The following is an 18,225-nucleotide window of genomic DNA, read 5'->3' on the forward strand; positions in this document are numbered from 1 at the left end:
GATCTGCACAGCCCATCTCAACAGGAACCCCGACAGCCCTGCTCTCCGAGCAAGATCCTCATCTCCTATTCTTGATGTCCAAATCTTTGGCTTGTAAGAATCCGTGTTTGGTCAGTCTACAAAAAAACCTTACAGGGCCGGAGTGATAGCACAGAGAGTAGGGCATTTGCCTGGCACGCGGCTGACCTGGGTTTGATCTCCAGCATCCCATATGGTCCCCCAAGCACTGCCAGGAGTAATTCCTGAGTGCAGAGCCAGGAGTAACCCCTGAGCATCGCTGGGTGTGACTAAAAGAAGGAGGAGGAGGAGGAGGAGGAAGAGGAAGAAGGAAGAGGACGAGGAGGAGGAAGAGGAGGAGGAAGAGGAGGAGGAGGAGGAGGAGGAGAAGAAGGAGAAGAAGAAGGAGAAGAAGAAGGAGGAGAAGAAGAAGAAGAAGAAGAAGAAGAAGAAGAAGAAGAAGAAGAAGAAGAAGAAGAAGAAGAAGAAGAAGAAGAAGAAGAAGAAGAAGAAGAAGAAGAATGGAGGAGGAGGAGGAGGAGGAGGAGGGAGGAGGAGAAAGGAGGAGGAGGAGGAAGAGGATGAGGAAGAGGAAGAGGAAGAAGAAACCTTCCAATTTAAATATTGCCTCTTAAACTGAGGCATAGTAACATTTAAATGCTTGAGCAAAACTTGGAAGGGCCGGGGGAATGGCTTGGTGGTGAAATATGCAAGCTTGAAGGCCTGAGTTTGATCCACAAGGTGGGTTACATGCAACCAGCACAGTCCCAAAGGTTGGAGGGTTGGGGGGCGGGGGGCTCTGGTGCTGCAAGTATACGGCCTCCAGAGCACTCTCCCAGGTATGTGAGGAAAATGTGTGACCACAGCCAGGACAATGGCCCCAGTGAGCACCAGAGCCAGATTGTGCCCCGATGAGATCATGGGCAAGCATGGCAGCTCAAAGGCATAGCCCCTCGCAATGACTGGGGAGAGAGCTCAAAAAGTTAAAGCGATGCCATGCCACCACATGGCTCCCAAACACCACCATGTGTAGCTCTGGTGGCCCCCAACAGCACTGGTTAGCGTCATCTGCCCCCGGCGCAAAACACAGGATAAATCCCTAGTGAGTACCACAAGTGGTCTGGGCAAGTACCACAGGGAAGCAAGTGTGATCCTGGACATCACACAGCAGCAAGTAGGAAAACGGAAGGGGAAAGCGTAATTGTATCAGCGCAGCATTCAGTCTGGTAGCAGGAGCTGAGATGTTGTACAAAAGGAGAGGCTTTGCTACTGGGAAGGGAAATGGAACAGGAGCTGTTTGAGGCGAGCAAGCAGATTTCTTATTGCACAGCTCCCTGGGGGGTGGGGTGGAGGGATCAATCAGGCAGATTATCTAGTTGGGGCTGACCAGGGTTCCTGATTGCTCAAGAATCCCTGTCTGCGAGAGCGGAAGTTGTAATTATGTTATGTCCTGGCTTGATGATGTGAAACTTGGCGTATGCAATTCCATTTGGAGTCTATTGTCTTGTTTTTAATATTCTTCATGTCTCTGCTCAATTACAAAAACCCCATTGCAATAGTCATGAAAGGCCAGAGAGATAGGACGGGGGTTAAGGCACTTGTCTCGTATGTAGTCAACCTTAATTTGATCCCTGGCACCACATTTGGTCCCCTAAGCACAGCCAGGAGTGATCCTGGACTAGGTGTGACCCCAAATTCTCTTCGCCCTCTGTAAAGAGAACAGATGTCTGAGTAATGGGGAGGGGTTGGGGTGGGGGAGCTCATGAAAACCTGGTATATTTCTCCAAGAGAAAACCTGACTCAGGAAAAGGGAAACCTCGGGAAGAGGGAAACCTCGATCACTCTTGTTCTGAGTGATTTTTCCTTTGAACAATTCACACATCAGAGTTTGGACCACTTTTCTAGATTGTTTTTCATTTCGCAGCATATACAGAAGGCATTTAATAAGGTATTTTTCAACAGTTTTCCACTCACTTATCATTTCTAAGATGTCACAAATAAACTGACTCTCAGGTGAATAACCCTCAGTTTAGATTTCAAAAATATTTCAAGAAAAGTGTCAGGGGCTGGAGTGATAGCACAGAAGGTAGGGCGTTTGCTTTGCACACAGCTGACCTGGATTCGATCCCTGGCATCCCATATGGTCCCCCGAACACCGCCAGGAATAATTCCTGAGTGCAGAGCCGGGAGTAACCCCTGAACACTGTCGGGTGTGACACAAAAAGAAAAAAAAAGTGTCTCAAAGAAGTGTTTTTCTTTTTCCTTTTCTCTCCCCTCCCTCGCCTGCCTCCGGCCACACCCAGCAGTGCTCAGGGCTTATTTCTGGCTCTGCACTCAGGGATCACTCTTAGTGGGGATCAGATGCGGTTAGGGAACAAATGCAAGACAGCCATGTTCAGGGAAAGCACCTTACCTACCGGACTATCTTTCTGACCTGATTCCTCGAAATCTTTCATCTGGAGGGCTGAAGAGTTACAGCAGGTAGGGTGCTTGCCTCAAGTGCAGAGACAGGAGCTAGCCTTGAAAACTGTCAGAAATCTCATGTTTGCTCATACACTGCTTGTGTGCAGCTAGGGGGCATGTATAATGACCTTAGAGAGAAAAGTGAAATAGGATTAGGGTTCTATCCAACTGAGCATGTACCAGTAATTAGTTGAAACTGGTTTTTCAAAGTCTTCTCTTGATCAGGAAATTGTGAACAAAGCCGCAGCCTTATGACTTCTTAGTTTTTCTTTTAATACAGGAGACAAGTTCTTCCCACAATGCCTCACCTGTAACTTCCCTCATGGCCAGAGAGATTAGGCTCTAGGTTTGAGTGCAGCCAACCTTGGTTTGAATCCCCAGCATCACATATGACCCCCCTAAACACGAGCAGTTGTCACCCTTGAGCACAGAGGCAGGAATGGTTTTCGAGCAATGCTGGATGTGACCCCAAAACCAACACATAAAAGCAAGTCTCAGTAAGGCGCATACAGGTGCCCCCCGCTCCCCCCCCACAACCTATAATAAGGTGCCCTTTGATTTGTAGGGTTACATTTTACCTGTGTCAGAATAACAAGGTTGAGCTAAAGAGAGAGTACAGTGGGTTAGGCACTTGCCTTGCATGCATCCAACCTGGGTTCCATCACTGGTACCCCCTGGGGTCCCTTGAGCACCACCAGGAGTGACCCATGAGCTGATAGAGCTGAGTATGGCCCCAAACAGACAAAAACAAGTCTTTTTAAAATTATTTTTTAAACGTTTTTATTGAATCACTGATAGACCCTTACAAAGTTGTTTATGATTGGATTTCAGCCGTATAGTGTTCCAATACCCATCTCTCCGCAAGTGTACATTTGCCACAACCAGTGTCCCCAGGTTCCCTACCATCACCCCCCACCTGCCACCTGCCTCTATGACAGCTCTACGACAGGTGCTTCTCTTTCTCTTTCTCTCTCTCTCTCTCTCTCTGGGCATTGTGGTTTGCAATATTGATACTGAAAGGTTATCAAGAATATCCCCTTATCTACCTTTAACCCTCAGATCCTGTCCAGCGTGATCATTCCCAGCTGTTATTGTCATACTGGTCTCTTCTCTATCTTACCTACCCTCATCTCTACACACACTTGTGGTTAGTTCCATTGACCAGTCCTCCTAATCCGTTTTTCCTGGCCACGGATATTAGTCTTCTGCTATACATATATTTTTATATGCCACAAATGAATGCAGTCATTCTGGATCTGTCCTTCTCCTTCTGACTCATTTCACTCAGCATGATACTTTTCATGAAAATCTACTTATAGGCAAATTCCATGACTTCATTTTTCCTAACAGCTGCATAATATTCCATCATGCAGTTGTGCCATAGTTTCCTTAATCCATTTGTCTGTTCTCAGGCACTCAGGTTGTTTCCAGATTCTGGCTATGGTCCACTGCAATGAACATAGGAGTAAAGATGGTGTTTCTGCTGTGTGTTTTTGGGCCCCCAGGGTATATGCCCAGAAGTACTATTGCTAGGACAAATGAGAGCTCAATTTCTAGTTTTTTGAAAAACATACATATTGAATAATAAGTTTTATTTTTTTTTATTTTTATTTTTATTTTTTTTTTTTTGCTTTTTGGGTCACACCTGGCGATGCACAGGGGTTACTCCTGGCTCTGCACTCAGGAATTACCCCTGGCCGTGCTCAGGGGACCATGTGGGATGCTGGGATTCGAACCCGGGTCGGCCGCGTGCAAGGCAAACGCCCTACCCGCTGTGCTATCTCTCCAGCCCCTTGAATAATAAGTTTTAAAAGGGAAGGTTTTCAAGTCAAATTTTCAGGACTTCTGTCGAGAAAGCGGTTTCCTTAATTTGTGGTATAGCCATACACCAAAATACACAAAATGAGTAATGAAAGCAAAAATAAAAACAGTTAACTTAGCAAGCCAATGTGTTTTGGTTGGTCATTAACAGGTACTTATCTGCAGCTTCTGAAGTTTTAAATTGTTCTGCCTTATAGGAATAAGGGAATTCTTAATGATATGACCTGTAGGGGCTCAGAAAAGATATATTTTATTGTAAACATGTGGGGTATACATTGTCTGACTTGGGACCACAGCATCTTCCAATATTCAGAAAGGTGTTTGCTCAAGTATAACTATTGTGGCAAAATATGTTTGCAGTCATGATGAAGCTCTCCATTTCCAGTCTGTATATTGTTTTGGAAAGGACTATCTTTGGGCTGGAGAGATAGAAGAGAGGCAAAGGCACTTGTGCTGCACCCAGTTGACTCTGGTTTAAATTTCCTGAGCATCTCCAGAGTTCATTACTGGGCAGAGCTAGGAATAGTCTCTGAGGACCATCTGATGTTACCACCCCCTCCCTGACCTCACCCACATACACACAAACTCCACAGGGGGGGAAATAAGGAATATATTTTTAGTTTTTTTAATTTATTTGGGCCACACCCAGCAGTGCTCATGGATCACTCCTGGCAGGTTAGAAGGACCATATGTAGTGCCAGGGACTAAACCCAGGTTGGATACATGCAAGGTAAATACCCTCCCCCTATATCATCACTCTGGCCTCCTAGTTCTTTAGTTCTTAATCAATGTAAGCCAACTAGAAAAGAACTGAAATTATAGCCAGATACTAGAACAATTCAGGAGTCATTGCAGCTCACAGATAAAAGGCAAAAAATATTTTATGTAGATCATATCACACTTACAAAAGGTTGCAATGAAAACATTTTTTCTTTACAGAGATTTTGCTACTTACTGTAAAATCTCTGTAAATGTTTTAATTCTAATAAGCTTATGCCAATTATTTTACATAAATAATCATATGAAGTATTTTATTATCACTTTGCTGGACCTCATAATATAGTACCACAAGGAATCTTCTCCAGGGAGAATTTGTCATACTGTCCAATCTGTAAGCCTCAAGGCAACCTGTTTTTCTTAATCCCAGAGTCCTTCTGAATTGCTATTGATGTTGTTGTTGTTGGGGGGAGAGAGGGAGCAGGAAGTGGTGAAAAGAGGATTGTTTGATTATATTTCCCCTTTTAGTTAGCCTGTTTCATTAGATAGTGATCTTGACTACAGACCACCTTTGGGGTCCTTAAACCCTCCCGTGCCAGGTCCAAGTCCCTCAGACTGCTTCGTAGCAACCTGTTCTGGGCACTCCACGTGTCCAATGGGCAGAAGAGGGGAGGAGGGGGCAGGAGGTGCCACGGCTTCATCTCTCTACACTGGAGAGTGAGTCCTGAGCCCCACTGGCTCTGGGCTACACCATCTTACCCATGGCTATGGTCAAAACCACAGGTGATTTTCAACTCGGACACTATCTTTTAAGAACTTTACTTTTTGGTGGCCACACCTAGCAATGCTCAGGGCTTACTCCTGGTTTTGCATCAGGGATCATTTCTGGTTGGGTTTAGGAGGTCACATTCTAGGGGCTAGGAATGTGGCTCAATGGTAGAGCATTTGCTTTGCATGCATGAGATCTAGTTTGGATCGCTAGAAAAGAAAAAAAGAAAAGTAGATCTTCATATTTAAAATAGTATGTCACTAGCATCATAGGAAAAAGTAGAATGCTCGAGTTTTTAGGTTTACGCTTATCAAGAACCCGACGAGACTGATGTTGAGAGAGAGCTGGTTAATATCTTAGGATAATATTTTTGGAAAATACAAACTACAGGACTTCAATTATATTTAAGAGGCCAGGGAGATGACACAGGGGCTAGAACATATGCTTTGCCTGCCACAGGCCCTGGGTTTGTCCACTGAACAGGAACTTGCAGATCCTCAGCACATCTTGGTGTGGTCCCAAAACCAACAACAAAAAAGGCAACCAATAGAAAGAAGAAAAGGACAACGTGGTTTTCAATTTTCATTTTTATTAAGGTACAGAGTTAACAAGTTTTGAGTTTTATACATAAGAAAAGTCTGGTCAACTTCTAATGCTGTATTGAAAAAAAATTAGCACTCAGAAACAAAACAAAAACAAAAACACACAAAACAAATACAAACCCATAGTTTGCCTTGGTGACTAAAGGGAAAAAAAATACCTATTGAAAGTTATTGAAACTCTAAACATAATCAAGATCATTAAAAATTTCAAACAGTAAAATTCTATTTTTAAATTCTTACGCAGCAAAACACAACAACCTAATTTGGCAACAGCTAATTAATTCAGAAAAGTTAACAAAAGTTATGATTATAAAACCTTTGTGGCTTTTATTTTCAAAGTAAAAAAACCTTAATCTTTAATAAAGGAAAACAACAATCTTCTTAAATTTCTTATAAATATCTCAAGACATATATTACCCATCTTCTCCAAGCTTTCTTTACCTGAGAGAATTTCCCAGGATCCTTTACTACAAAGGATTGCCTTAAGAAGTCTTTTGACATTTTACTCATTTAAATATGATTAAACTTCTGTAGGTTTGGGCATTTCTTAATCCATCTTTCCCCAATTAAATTTTGTCTCCTAAAAGAAATTCACTTTCAAAAAAAAAAAATTTAAAAAAAAACCCAAAATACCTCTTTGGTAAAGCCAAATAGCTACCCTCCCTGCCCCTCCCCCCAAATTCAAAAATACTGCACCTCTGCAAATAATTTGCCGAGAAGAATAAAAGATCTTTAGAATAGCCAGGTTAGTTCTGAAGACCTATGTAAACAGCTCTCTGAGCCTGTGAAGGGTCAACATGAGACATCTTTGACTAGATTAAAATGTCTAAGGATTTAACAAATGTAGTAACCATGGTAGCAAAAAGGGTCGCCTTAAGAACAAAGCCACAGAGGGTTAGTACGATTAGCAAGGGAAGGAGAAAGGACTAAAGAATTCCAAATTTCTGTGAGGATGTGGCTCCTGCACTGTCCCTGGTTAAGTACGGCCTGGGATGAACCCGGTCTCAGCCCCAGGGTCACACCCTTAGCTGGGGGTCACGTCCTCTTTCCCTCCCAAGAGGGGCTGGACACGAATGGACACCAACATGAGATGTTGCTGAGAAAGGCAGCAAAGGGAGAGAAAGGCCCAGGTAGCTAAAGTACTCTGGAATTCCCTTTGCAGGGTATCGTGAAGCACCAACGGTGGCAAACTTGTAGCCAAAACTGAGTACCCAATCTTCAAGAAGGCAATGGGTGATGGGAGGAATCAGCTCTACAGAGTCTGCTGGCCTGTAGGAGCCTCTGAAGATGCACAAACAGCGTGGAAGCAACACACAGTGCTCTGGGCTGGCCTCTCCTGAGGGCCGGCAGGATCCGGACACCCAGGAGCCCCACCCTCCCAGCTGTGTTGAGAGTGCCAAAGACCACTGAGAATTCTTCAAGCCATTTCCCAAGAAACGATGAGGACGAAATCAAAACCAACTTATTCCCATTATTATTAAAACATACCCCAAAAGGGGCAAGGAGGGCTTTTAGAGTCTGTCTTCAGCCCGGGGGGACACATCTGGGTATATATATATAATCACATTCCCGGAAAAATCCTGTTACCCCACCCCCACCCCACTTAGTGTATTTATTCACAAAAAAAAGTCCCTACTCCAAATTGATACACAATTTCTAAATAAACAAAAACAAAAAACTTCAGCTTTCAGCGCGAAAGGAGTCTGACCAGCAGCTTTCAGGAACGCACTTTTCAAATCGCAGACACAAAGCAAAAACCCATTTAAAAAGATGATCAGTGAGACAAACACCACCGTGATAGCACCTCCAAGCAACTGGCACTGTTTTCCAGTTTTTAAGTTGCTCTAGCACAAAAATGTAGGTTCTTCAAAACCTGAGCATTGTGTATTACAATAATTACGAAAGTCAAGTTCTCAATGTCTACTCAGAGCATAGCCACATCTTTCTCTCACTCACGGTAAGACTTGCTGTACTGTTCCAGTTTCCAATTTCATTTGGTCTCTGGGATACCCCCAGCAGTGCTCCTGGCTCTGTGCTCAGGGGTCACTCTTGGCCAAGCTCTGAGGAATCACACGCAGTGCAGGGGATTAACCTAGCGCCTCGCCCACTGCACCGTCTCTCTGGCCTAATCAACATGCCTTAAAACTCAGCAGAGGATAAAAATCAGAATGACTGGATCTCCAATTGAATCCCTTGAATCACCCCAACTTCCGGAAAGGAACTTTACAGGCACACAATACTAAGCCTCGTGCCTGGCAAGGTCCTGGCCTCTGGGTTTCCTGAGCTGCTTTCCAAAAAGGAGGGACACATACACACCAACTGCATCAGTTTGCCCTTGACCTGCCGCAAGGGCCAGAGCAAGACCCAGCTAGAACCAGCAGAAAGCAAACACAATCAGACCATGCACGGTCTCCCTGATTCTCTTCACCTGATGGCACGCCCCCTGCCCCGCCACCTGCCTTCACTGGGGTGGCATCTCGTTTTGGGACTCCACATGTGGGCTCCATGGCCAAACTCTAGAGGGCTGTTTGATTTCCAGGTCCGGAAATCAAAAACTGTCCTGGGACCAAGTTTACTAAAGGAGACGCTCGGACATATACCCAGTGAGGGCGTTTAAATACTGACTCACAACACTGTAAAGAAGGTTAGTTCCTTAGGGAATCCATCCATTGTATTTGTTCCTCTTTGGACGGGAGGGCAAGGACAGCAAAGGAGCAAGCAGAAAAGAAGAATCCAATCTCTGTCACAGTGGCACTTTGGCATGCAGGAGCCCAGCATGCAGCAGGATGAAAGTAGAGGCCAAGCCCTTCTGATCTTAGCCCCCTTCTGTCAGAGCTGTTAAAATTTTTCAACCTAGCTTTTTTTTTTCTTTTTTGGGTCACAACCGGCAATTCACAGAGGCCACTCCTGGCTCGTGCACTCAGGAATTACTCCTGGCGGTGCTCAGGGGACCATATAGGATGCTAGGAATCGAACCTGGGTGGGCCGTGTGCAAGGCAAATGCCCTACCCACTGTGCTATTGCTCCAGCCCCAACCTAGCTTTTTTGGTCCACAGCTGGTGATGCTGTTGTGGGGCAGAGAGCAACCTGCAAAGCCCATACATGGGCCTGTGAGCTCTTTCTCCGATGGATTCTTTCAAACCTGTTCAAATTACTATCAAGGGTGTCCCCTGAGATTCCTAACAAACCTCCCGTGGAGCAAGTGTTTCCCTGACCAGACCTCAATGACAACACAGCTGCCCAAAATCAACCTTCTCTTGGGTATTCCTTTACAGTTAAATATTACGAAGACGTCTTTATTAACAAACAACTGTTTATGACTAAAGGCCTCCTTCCACCCAGCTTCTAAATTGATTTGGTCACTTCCACAATTTATATAATCTTCTGGTAAGTCAGTCCCCATCTGAAGTGCTACAGATCATCCCGCCAAACACCCATAAGTGGCACTTATGATGCAGTCATAGTACAGACATGGAAACCAAAGTCCCTCCTTGCTTTCCCAATTTACAAGAAACGGGGAGGGGAGGGAGGGGGAAGTGGCCTTAATGAGAAGAGAGGTCTAGTGGGCTTTAGTCATGAAGCCACTTTTCAGGTGAGGTCCTGAAGTGCTAAGAGCATAAACATCTCAGAACTACAGCCCTCCACCGCCCCGACAGAAGAAGCATGGGTGCTGCTTTCGGAGCACATGAAGAATACCAGAAACAGTCCTGACTCTTACAATCCTGACTTGGCTTAGGTAGTGAGCATCAGCGGGGGGGACCACAGGGGTAGTGATGACCAATTGTGCTTCTTCACATTCTAATAAAGAGGCAGAATCCAGGAAAGAAGCAGGGACCTGTGGGCAGGGGGTGGGCAGAGCGAAGCCCGTGATTCCCAGCATCACGGCAGCCAGGAGGAAGCAGCATGTGGCGGCTTTCAAAGCTGTGCTTCCTCTGGTAGCCCAGGAACACCGAGGGCTGCAGGCAGGGGGAGGGGTGTCCCTCTATCGGGGCGGATGTTGGCATGTTCCTCCATTCCAAGGGTAAGAACAATGGGCCACAGCAGGTCAGCATGACCTCTGGGACAAATGCTGCACCCCAAACTCTACGATAAGAAAATTCAGAGGAGAAAAAAAAAGCTATCCTATCTATGATCACAGTATTGAGGGATAAGACCCACCTAGGACATTATTATATGAGCACTCATCACTTTGGCTGAAAGAAAACAATTTTTTTTTTGTTTTTTGGTCTCAAGTCTTTTGGGACAAAAGTTTTCTTCATTTCTTTTCAAATTTCAGAATCCAAAAGGCCAACTCCAGATTATCTTCTGAAAGGGATGCCCAGCTCTGGGAAAGGCGCCCGTCACTGCGCCCATTTCCGGGGCCCTGGTTCCAAGGGTGTCACTTGCAGCCCACAGGTCCTGCTTGAGTCTAGGGACGTGCGGAGTCTCACACCAGGAACTCACGGGAGGGGCAGCAGAGTGGTGCCACCAGCCGGCCCAGGTACAGGAGCACACACACCCAGCAGGAAGCCATCTTGACCCAGAAGATGGACCAGTTCCCGCTGAAGAAGGTCTCGATGTTGGCACTCTCGTAGCTGTAGAGACAGGAGACGAGGCTGGGGTCAGAGCAGGCAGAGAGGATGGAGGGGATGGTCTCTTCCCTTCCTGTGTCTGCCTCTTTCAGCCCTTTTGTTCCCCTTAGCTCACTTTATTTCCCTCAATAGATCCACACCCATTTGAAGTGTTCAACCAGTGACTTTTCGTGGTTTCTCAGAGGTGTATAACCACTACCACAAACAACATTAGAGCCTTTTTAAACATTCTGGTCACAGTGTCTGTGTTGTGGTTGGGGGTGGGGGCAGTGGAGCAGGCCTGGTGATGCTCAAGGCTGCTCCTGGATCGGTGCTCAGGGATCACTCCTCGTGGTGTTCGGGGACCCTATGGGGGTGCCGGGGATTGAACTCAGCCCCGCCCCACTATACTATTCACTCTGCCTCTGAAAGATATTCTCTGTTGTGATCACCGGATCACACCTAGGGAGTTTGCCTGCTTCTCCTCTCAAGATGTTGAGTGATTTATAGGAAGTGGGGGGTGGAGAGTAAACCCCCTTGGAGAAGGAGTTTTTTTCCCCTTTGGGGTCACACCCAGTGAGACTCAGGAGTTACTCCTGGCTCTGTGCTCAGGAATTACTCCTTGGGGGTACAGGGGACCCTATGGAGTGCCAGGAATCAAACCGAGATTGGCCACGTGCAAGGCAAACACCCTGCTCACTGTGCTATTTCTCTGACCTCCAGAGATGTTTTCATAAAACAGTATCTTCTGGGAGATGGGGGTGGGGTGGGGGCTGGGCTGCACCCAGAAGTGCTCAGGAATTACTCCAGGGAAGGAGGGAAGGAGAGAGGGAGCGAGGTAGGGAGGGATGACAAACACAGACACAGACACAACCCCTGAGGGTGGCCCCTATAAAATGAAGCTATGACTTGAGAACTCTTTCTGTGCTTCTGTGAAGGTGAGGCCTACAGGACTTAGAGAAACCCTTGGTGGCCTCCAGATGTGATCTGTACTCCAACACTGAGAAAAAAAGCACTTAAAAAACAAAACAAAACAAAAATTCCCTACCTGGAGCCAGGGAGATAACTCAAAAGGATGAGTGCATGCAGGAGGCAGCCACTGGGTGTGACTCAAAAAACAAACAGGCAGACAGAGAGCACAGGAGATGAGGCACCTGCCTTCCATGTGGCTGTGGCGGCCACAATCTTGATCCTGGTTTGATCCCCGGAACCACAGATGGTCCCCTGAGCACCACCAGAGGTCACTCCTGAGCTGCTTTTTCCTCTAAACAGCAGCAACCCAGGACAGGTACCCCCAACCCACCCCTTACCCGCCCCTGGTCCTGCACTCCGCCTCTTCTGAGCACTGTTGGGTGTGGTCCACAAACAAATGCCCCATTTGAAAGGTGTACGAAAATTGGCCACTTACTCGAACCAATTGGTGACAGTCATCATCACATAGAGGGAAGCCAAAAAGAAGACAAAGTGGAAGTAGCAATAGCTGTAGACGGTGCCTCGCTTCTCGTCATAAATCACTCGTGGTCCCTCCTTCACATTCTCCTGCTCCTCCGTGTCTACAAACCACAAAACCAGCACAGTATTAATGAGTAATCACACACTGATGGAACTATATTCACTTACTTTAATCCAGCACTTTCCCACCTCGGGGAGGGGGTACTGTGCAGTACCATAAGCACACAACCCACTTACCAGGGCTTTCTTTACAGGATAAGTTACTGAACGTTTTGGTTTTTTTTAAGCAGCAAAGAGAATTTAAACTAAAAGCACAAAAACTGGGTGGGAGCAGAAGTGCAGAGTAAGGCTGATCGGGGCTCAATCTCTGGCAACCCATATGGTCCCACAAGCTCCTCCAAGGGTGATCCCTGAGCACAGAGCTAGGAGTCAGCTTTGGTCAGCCAGGTGTGGCCTCAAAACAAAAGCAAACCAAAAAAAGCACAAAACTTAAAAATCAACTCTGCCATGACAGCAGATGGACCACGAGTTCTTCCACCACTGGGTTCCTCCAACACAGAAAGCCAAATTGGAGACAAAAATTCCAAGAAACAAGGTGTCATGGGGCTGGAGCGGTAAGCGGGTAAGCCGCTTGCCTTGCATGAGGCTGATCCTGGTTCGATCCCTGGCACCCCATATGGTGCCCCAAGCATTCCCAGAAGTGATTCCTGAGTGCATAGCCAGGACTGTATGGCCCCAAAACAAAAACCAACAAAAATCAACAAGAAACAAGGTGTCAGGATCTCCAGATATTGTTCCATTAAACAAACAACAAAACCTACCTTTCTGTTCCCCTAAATCTGAATGTACTGCAACTTTACTTGAATCTGAGCCCAAACACAAGACGAGTCTCACCTGCCAGAACAACCCACCCCCACCCCCCACCTCACAGCACAGCAACCTTTCAGGAAGGATGTGAAGGACCCACTAACAGTAAACTAGTCGGGGGATCATCCCGCCTTGGCATCAGGTGGTCTCTGCCCAACTCCCAACTGCTCTCCACGTAGCAGCGAGTCCCAGAGGCCACAGGAGACAAGCTGTCACTCACCCTCTCCATCCGGGCCGCAGCAGAAGCAGCAGCGAGCGACCTATGGAAGCAAAACCAGCCACGTCAGGGGTCTGCTGCTTTTCCCTCTAAACAGCAACAACCCACAACAGGTGCCCGCACCCACCCCCTACCCATCCCCGGCCCTGCACTCGGCTCTTCTGAATCACACCCCAGGCCCTGGACTGCCCACTTGGGCCATTCAGAAGGAGGCCCTAAGTATCAGGACAGGAGAGACAATGGGTGAGGGTGAAGGTGTGCACCTACTCAGCCTCCCGGCCCCCAGGCAGAGGCGTTCCCAGGGTCAGCTCTGATGGCCTCTGTGGGTGGGGCTGCAGTGGCTCTGTGCCGCTCACCACACCCCCACCCAGACATCCACATGCCGACCCTTAGGAACTGCCCCACATCTCAGACCGCCTGTGTAGGTTGCTTCTGGAGAACTGGACCTGGCCACCGGGCGAACCAAACACTCCTCACGCTGATGTAGGCAGGTAGATAGGGAAAGGCCCTTGGCAATGAAAATTGAGATTTAACAGAGTCTCTGGGAAGGGGACTCTTGAAGATGTGCAGATTCAAGAAAACAAAAGACCCGGAAGAAACCATCAGCAGACCCTGAGGACAATAGACCCCTCCCCAGGGGGTTCCCCAAAGAAGGCCATCACCACTCCCAACCTCCCTGGTAACCTCCTTAGCAACGGACTTTTACCTGGGAAGAAGCCCCCACGTGGGGGCAGGTTGGAGAAACCCTATAAAGGCCACCTTGAACAAAGGAAGGGTGCGCATATGCTGCCTGAGCCCATGTGCTGCTTGTGCCATGTGGCCGAGCACATGTGTCGCCCGCATCTCCCCCCTTGAGATGTGTACTTTCATGCTTTCGTGTCCAGTGCTAGGATGTGTGTAGAGCTTCCTCCACCCTTGGAGAAGCCCGCGTTCTCCCTTGAGCGCGTTACTCCTACTGGTTTTTCTTTTCCACTTATCCTTTCCCCCTTCCCTAAGACCTTCTAAATAAAATCTATTTACTTCACTGCTTGTCTACTCCTGAAATTCTTTTCCGCGAGCGAGACAAGAACCCAGTAACCCTGGGTCCCGGGTGTTTGAGGCGGTTGGAGAGAAAGTGACCGTCTTTCTCCTCCCCGCTTCACGAAAGTCACCCGTGGGGCCCACCGACATCAACGCCACTTCACAAAATGCTCTTTGCCCTCGGAGGCCAAATGACCTGTCCCTGTCTACTGGTGCAGAGCTGAGGGGAGGCGGGGGACATCCGGGGACCTAAGCCCCAGCACAGGCCTAGTGACAAAGCAGGACCCAAGGCAGGGCGGAAGAGTGAGGCTAGTGCGTCACAGGGGGCCAAGGGAGCAGCAAAGTCTCAGCTCCCAGGGCCAGAGCGACAGCAGGACAGCAGAAGGGCCTTTGCCTGGCCCTTGCCAACCCACATTCGATCCCTGGCATCCAGGTGGTCAACCAAGCACTCCCCGGGCTCATTCCTGGGTACAGAGCCAGGAGTAACTCCTGAGTCTCACCAGGTATGACCCCCACACAAGAAACAACAACAACAACAAAAAGGGGGCCCAGCAGGCAAGAGAGAGGAGGCCACTGCGGGTGGGGCAGACGGGCTGCTTCCTCTCAAGCATGCTACCAAGTTTCTCACCTAAGCAAAACAGGGAGCTGAATTTAAAACAAACAAACAAACAAACAAACAAAAAACAGGCTATGGAAAGTTCTGGAATTGCAGGAGGACTCTGGTGAGCAGAGGGAGAACTCCAGCCTGGGAAGCGTCAGCCCAGTACTGCATCCCCGGGACTCTGCCCCATTCACCCGCCTCAGGCCAGGCCTTGCTGCCCTGCAGCCTCAGAGAGAGACAGAGCCACCAGCCCCGACAGAATCCTGGCCTGAATGAGTCAGTCTACACTTACTAACTGAGCTGGTGGCTGGCCTTGGTGGGCCAGGGTCCTGGTCCCTCAAAGCTTAAGTTACCACAAGCAGCGACTGACTCGCTCCTTCAAAGGTGCATCCTGTGAAATGTGAAGCCAGAAGGGAAACCACATTCCCTCGGGCTCTTGGGCTCGGAAGGAAACACGGGGCTGTTGTTCCTTCCATGGAGAGAAGAGGGGAGGGGAGTGTGCTCCTGAGACAGGCCCTCTGTGAGCTTCCTCCAAACAATGGGGATGCTGAAAGCCTGCAGCACACAGCAGGTGGTCCTCAGGGAGAGAACAAAGGCTGGCCTCCCAACAGCCTCCAGCCCACTTAGGCCCCTTACTGCCTCCTCCAAGGAGGTGGGCTGACAAGGTCTCCCAACACCCTAGCTCCAGGCCAGGTGCCCCAGAGGCCCCGCCCTGCCTGTTCAGCCCCTGGGCCTTTGGCTGCCACCAGGGAAAGTGGCTGTGCTGGCTTGTGGGTCCCCTGCCAGGCAGGTCAGCAGCAGGCTAGACTCAGGCAGGAGAGACTAAGGCTGACGTGCTAGCAAACTGAAACCTTCAAGGGCTCGGGCGACTTAGCTTCTCCCCGCCCCAGTGTCACGGAGACAAACCAGGACTGGGGCTCTGTGAGGACCGCACACCGCACAGCATCACAGAGGTGTAGCTACCACAGGGGCAGGCGCACGGCAGGGCTGTCAGCTCTGAGCCACCGCCAGCACCTCCCATTCGTTTTCGCCACTTTGGGGAAAGACACGGGGACGAGTCTTCCCCGGCTGCCTCCATCCCGCAGCTTACTGGGAGCCCCTGGAAAAGCCCTTGGCCCCGTAAAGACAGGAACAAAATGTCCTGCAGACCCACAGACAGCTGCTGAGGGCCGGGGAGACAGCTCTGAGCCCCCGCTGGGATGCTGTCCGCAGCCCCTACCCCAGTGAAATGAAATGCCAAGTGCGCCAAAGGTCAGTGCAGGGCCCGGGCTCCAGCCCGTCTGTCCCCACTCACACAGCTTTCAGAGACTCGCTCTGAACCGAGGGCACAGGCAGAGATGGAGCAGTGTGACAGGCGTGGAACTTCAGGGAGCTCCCGCCCCCTGCCTCCCAAATGCCCTCCGTGATGACAGAGGATAAGAACAGGGCCACTGACTGCCCGACCTGACTTTCCACCCTGGCCGCTGGCAGAGGGATGCCACACCAGAGACTTACTTTGCTCCAGGAAAATCAAGAAGTGAAGGATCACACACAGGATGTTTTTTTTTCCCTGTACAAAAACCTGACACATCTTTCCAGACAGAAAAAGGAGGGGAATCATGGAAGGCCAAATCCAGAAACATGGGTGGTGGCAGACGGAACTGCTAAGAAGGGTAGTGGGGGTGGGGGCCGGGGGAGGGGGGCACTTACTTCCAGCTCCGGAGCCCCATAGCGTCCTTGCAGAGCATCTGAACTCGATCTTGTCGTGGATGTCAGACTAAGAGGCAAAAGAACAGGTCAGCCCGCCAGAGGCACACACGTGGTCAGTCCAAGGAGGGGAGAGCCCAGGGGCTGGAGCTATAGTACAGTGGGTAGGGGGTTTGCCTTGCATGCGGCCAACCCAGGTTCAAGTCCCAGCATCCCATATGGTCCCCTGAGCACCGCCGGGAGTAATTCCTGAGTGCAGAGCCAGGAGTAACCCCTGAGCATCGCTGGGTATGACTCAAAAAGAAAAAAAAAAAAAGGAGGGGAAAATCCACCGCATCCCAGAGAAGTGAACGCTCCCTGACCACCACAACTGAAAGCAGGCTAGTTTGACTCCCCAGTATCTTCCCACACCCACTGAGCTGTCCATTCAAGAGCAAATGTCTTGTGGAGAGGTCTCAGAGAACTTCATAGGTCAAGAAATATGGGGACCATATTAGTCATATTTTTTGCCTCTCAGCCCTCACATGCCAAAAAATAATGTTTTGTCTTGGAAACCAAAACCCAGGAACGACAACAATAAGCGAGGGAAAAAGACCAGAGGGACCACCTATTTACTGAGATCATCAGCCAATGGCTGAACAAGGCTTTCTATTTGGAAAATTCAACATAGAAAAGTGCCAGTGTGGTAAAATTAAATCCTAGAGATGTTAATATCATAAAATTTGATTTATAAGGGAAGGGGGCAATTTTCCATGGCCAACAATAGGGGTAAGGGTAGGAAACCTTTTTAAGTAAGCAGAAATAGACATAATACTTTTAGGTAGTTGGGGTGGGTCACACCCAATGATGCTCAGAGGCTCTGCTCTCAGGAATTACTTTTGATGGTGCTCTGGGGACCATATGGGATGCCAGGGATTGAACCCAGGACAGCTGCATGTAAATGCCCTACCCCCTGTGCTATCGCCCTGGCCCTAGACACAACACTTTTAAGGTCCCAGATGTCAACTCATTTGGCAAATAACAGCAGAAGGCCAGCGCAACAGTTCCTGCTACAATGGCTAGAGACTCATGACAAATACACGTACCTACATGCAAACATCCTCTAAGCTGGCTGAGAGGTAGGTGTGGGACAGGGGAAGCGGGGCAAGCTGGTTAATGCAGGGGAAGGAAATGAGACTCATTTCAACCAAGTCATCAGCAATTCAACTTCCCAGGGAGAGAAGCACATTGCTCCTTCCGCCATTTATTCAAGTTCAACAGGTATATGTGTGTTTGTGCTTTAAACCTCTGGACACTACAAAGGACCACTCTGTTCCAAGTTGCTGGCTTGGAGCCTGCCCTGAAGCAAGAGAAAAATCTCCCAATATCTGTGGACCTGAGCTAAATATCTACTTTACTCCCGCACAAAAGAGTTTGCCATCTGGGACTGGAGCGATAGCACAGCGGGTAGGGTGTTTGCCTTG

The 18,225-nt window shown here is 48.6% G+C and overlaps 1 protein-coding gene and 1 non-coding gene across 2 annotated transcripts in view; both read right to left on the reverse strand.

The window, feature by feature from the left end:
- Positions 1 to 5,676: 5,676 nt before the first annotated feature.
- On the reverse strand, positions 5,677 to 5,797 carry LOC129401062 (small nucleolar RNA ACA64). Its single transcript, XR_008628081.1, has one exon. It is a non-coding gene; the product is annotated as a small nucleolar RNA ACA64 (small nucleolar RNA).
- A 539-nt stretch (positions 5,798 to 6,336) lies between these two features.
- The window catches only part of SERINC5 (serine incorporator 5), a 105,534-nt gene continuing 93,645 nt past the window's right edge, over positions 6,337 to 18,225 (reverse strand). Inside the window, 4 exon segments of the mRNA XM_055126568.1 lie at positions 6,337 to 10,943; positions 12,328 to 12,472; positions 13,459 to 13,498; positions 16,766 to 16,832. Coding sequence (XP_054982543.1) covers positions 10,796 to 10,943; positions 12,328 to 12,472; positions 13,459 to 13,498; positions 16,766 to 16,832 — 400 coding nt within the window. The 3' untranslated portion in view covers positions 6,337 to 10,795.

Source organism: Sorex araneus, chromosome 1 (assembly GCF_027595985.1).
Source record: "Sorex araneus isolate mSorAra2 chromosome 1, mSorAra2.pri, whole genome shotgun sequence".
Taxonomy (NCBI): domain Eukaryota; kingdom Metazoa; phylum Chordata; class Mammalia; order Eulipotyphla; family Soricidae; genus Sorex; species Sorex araneus.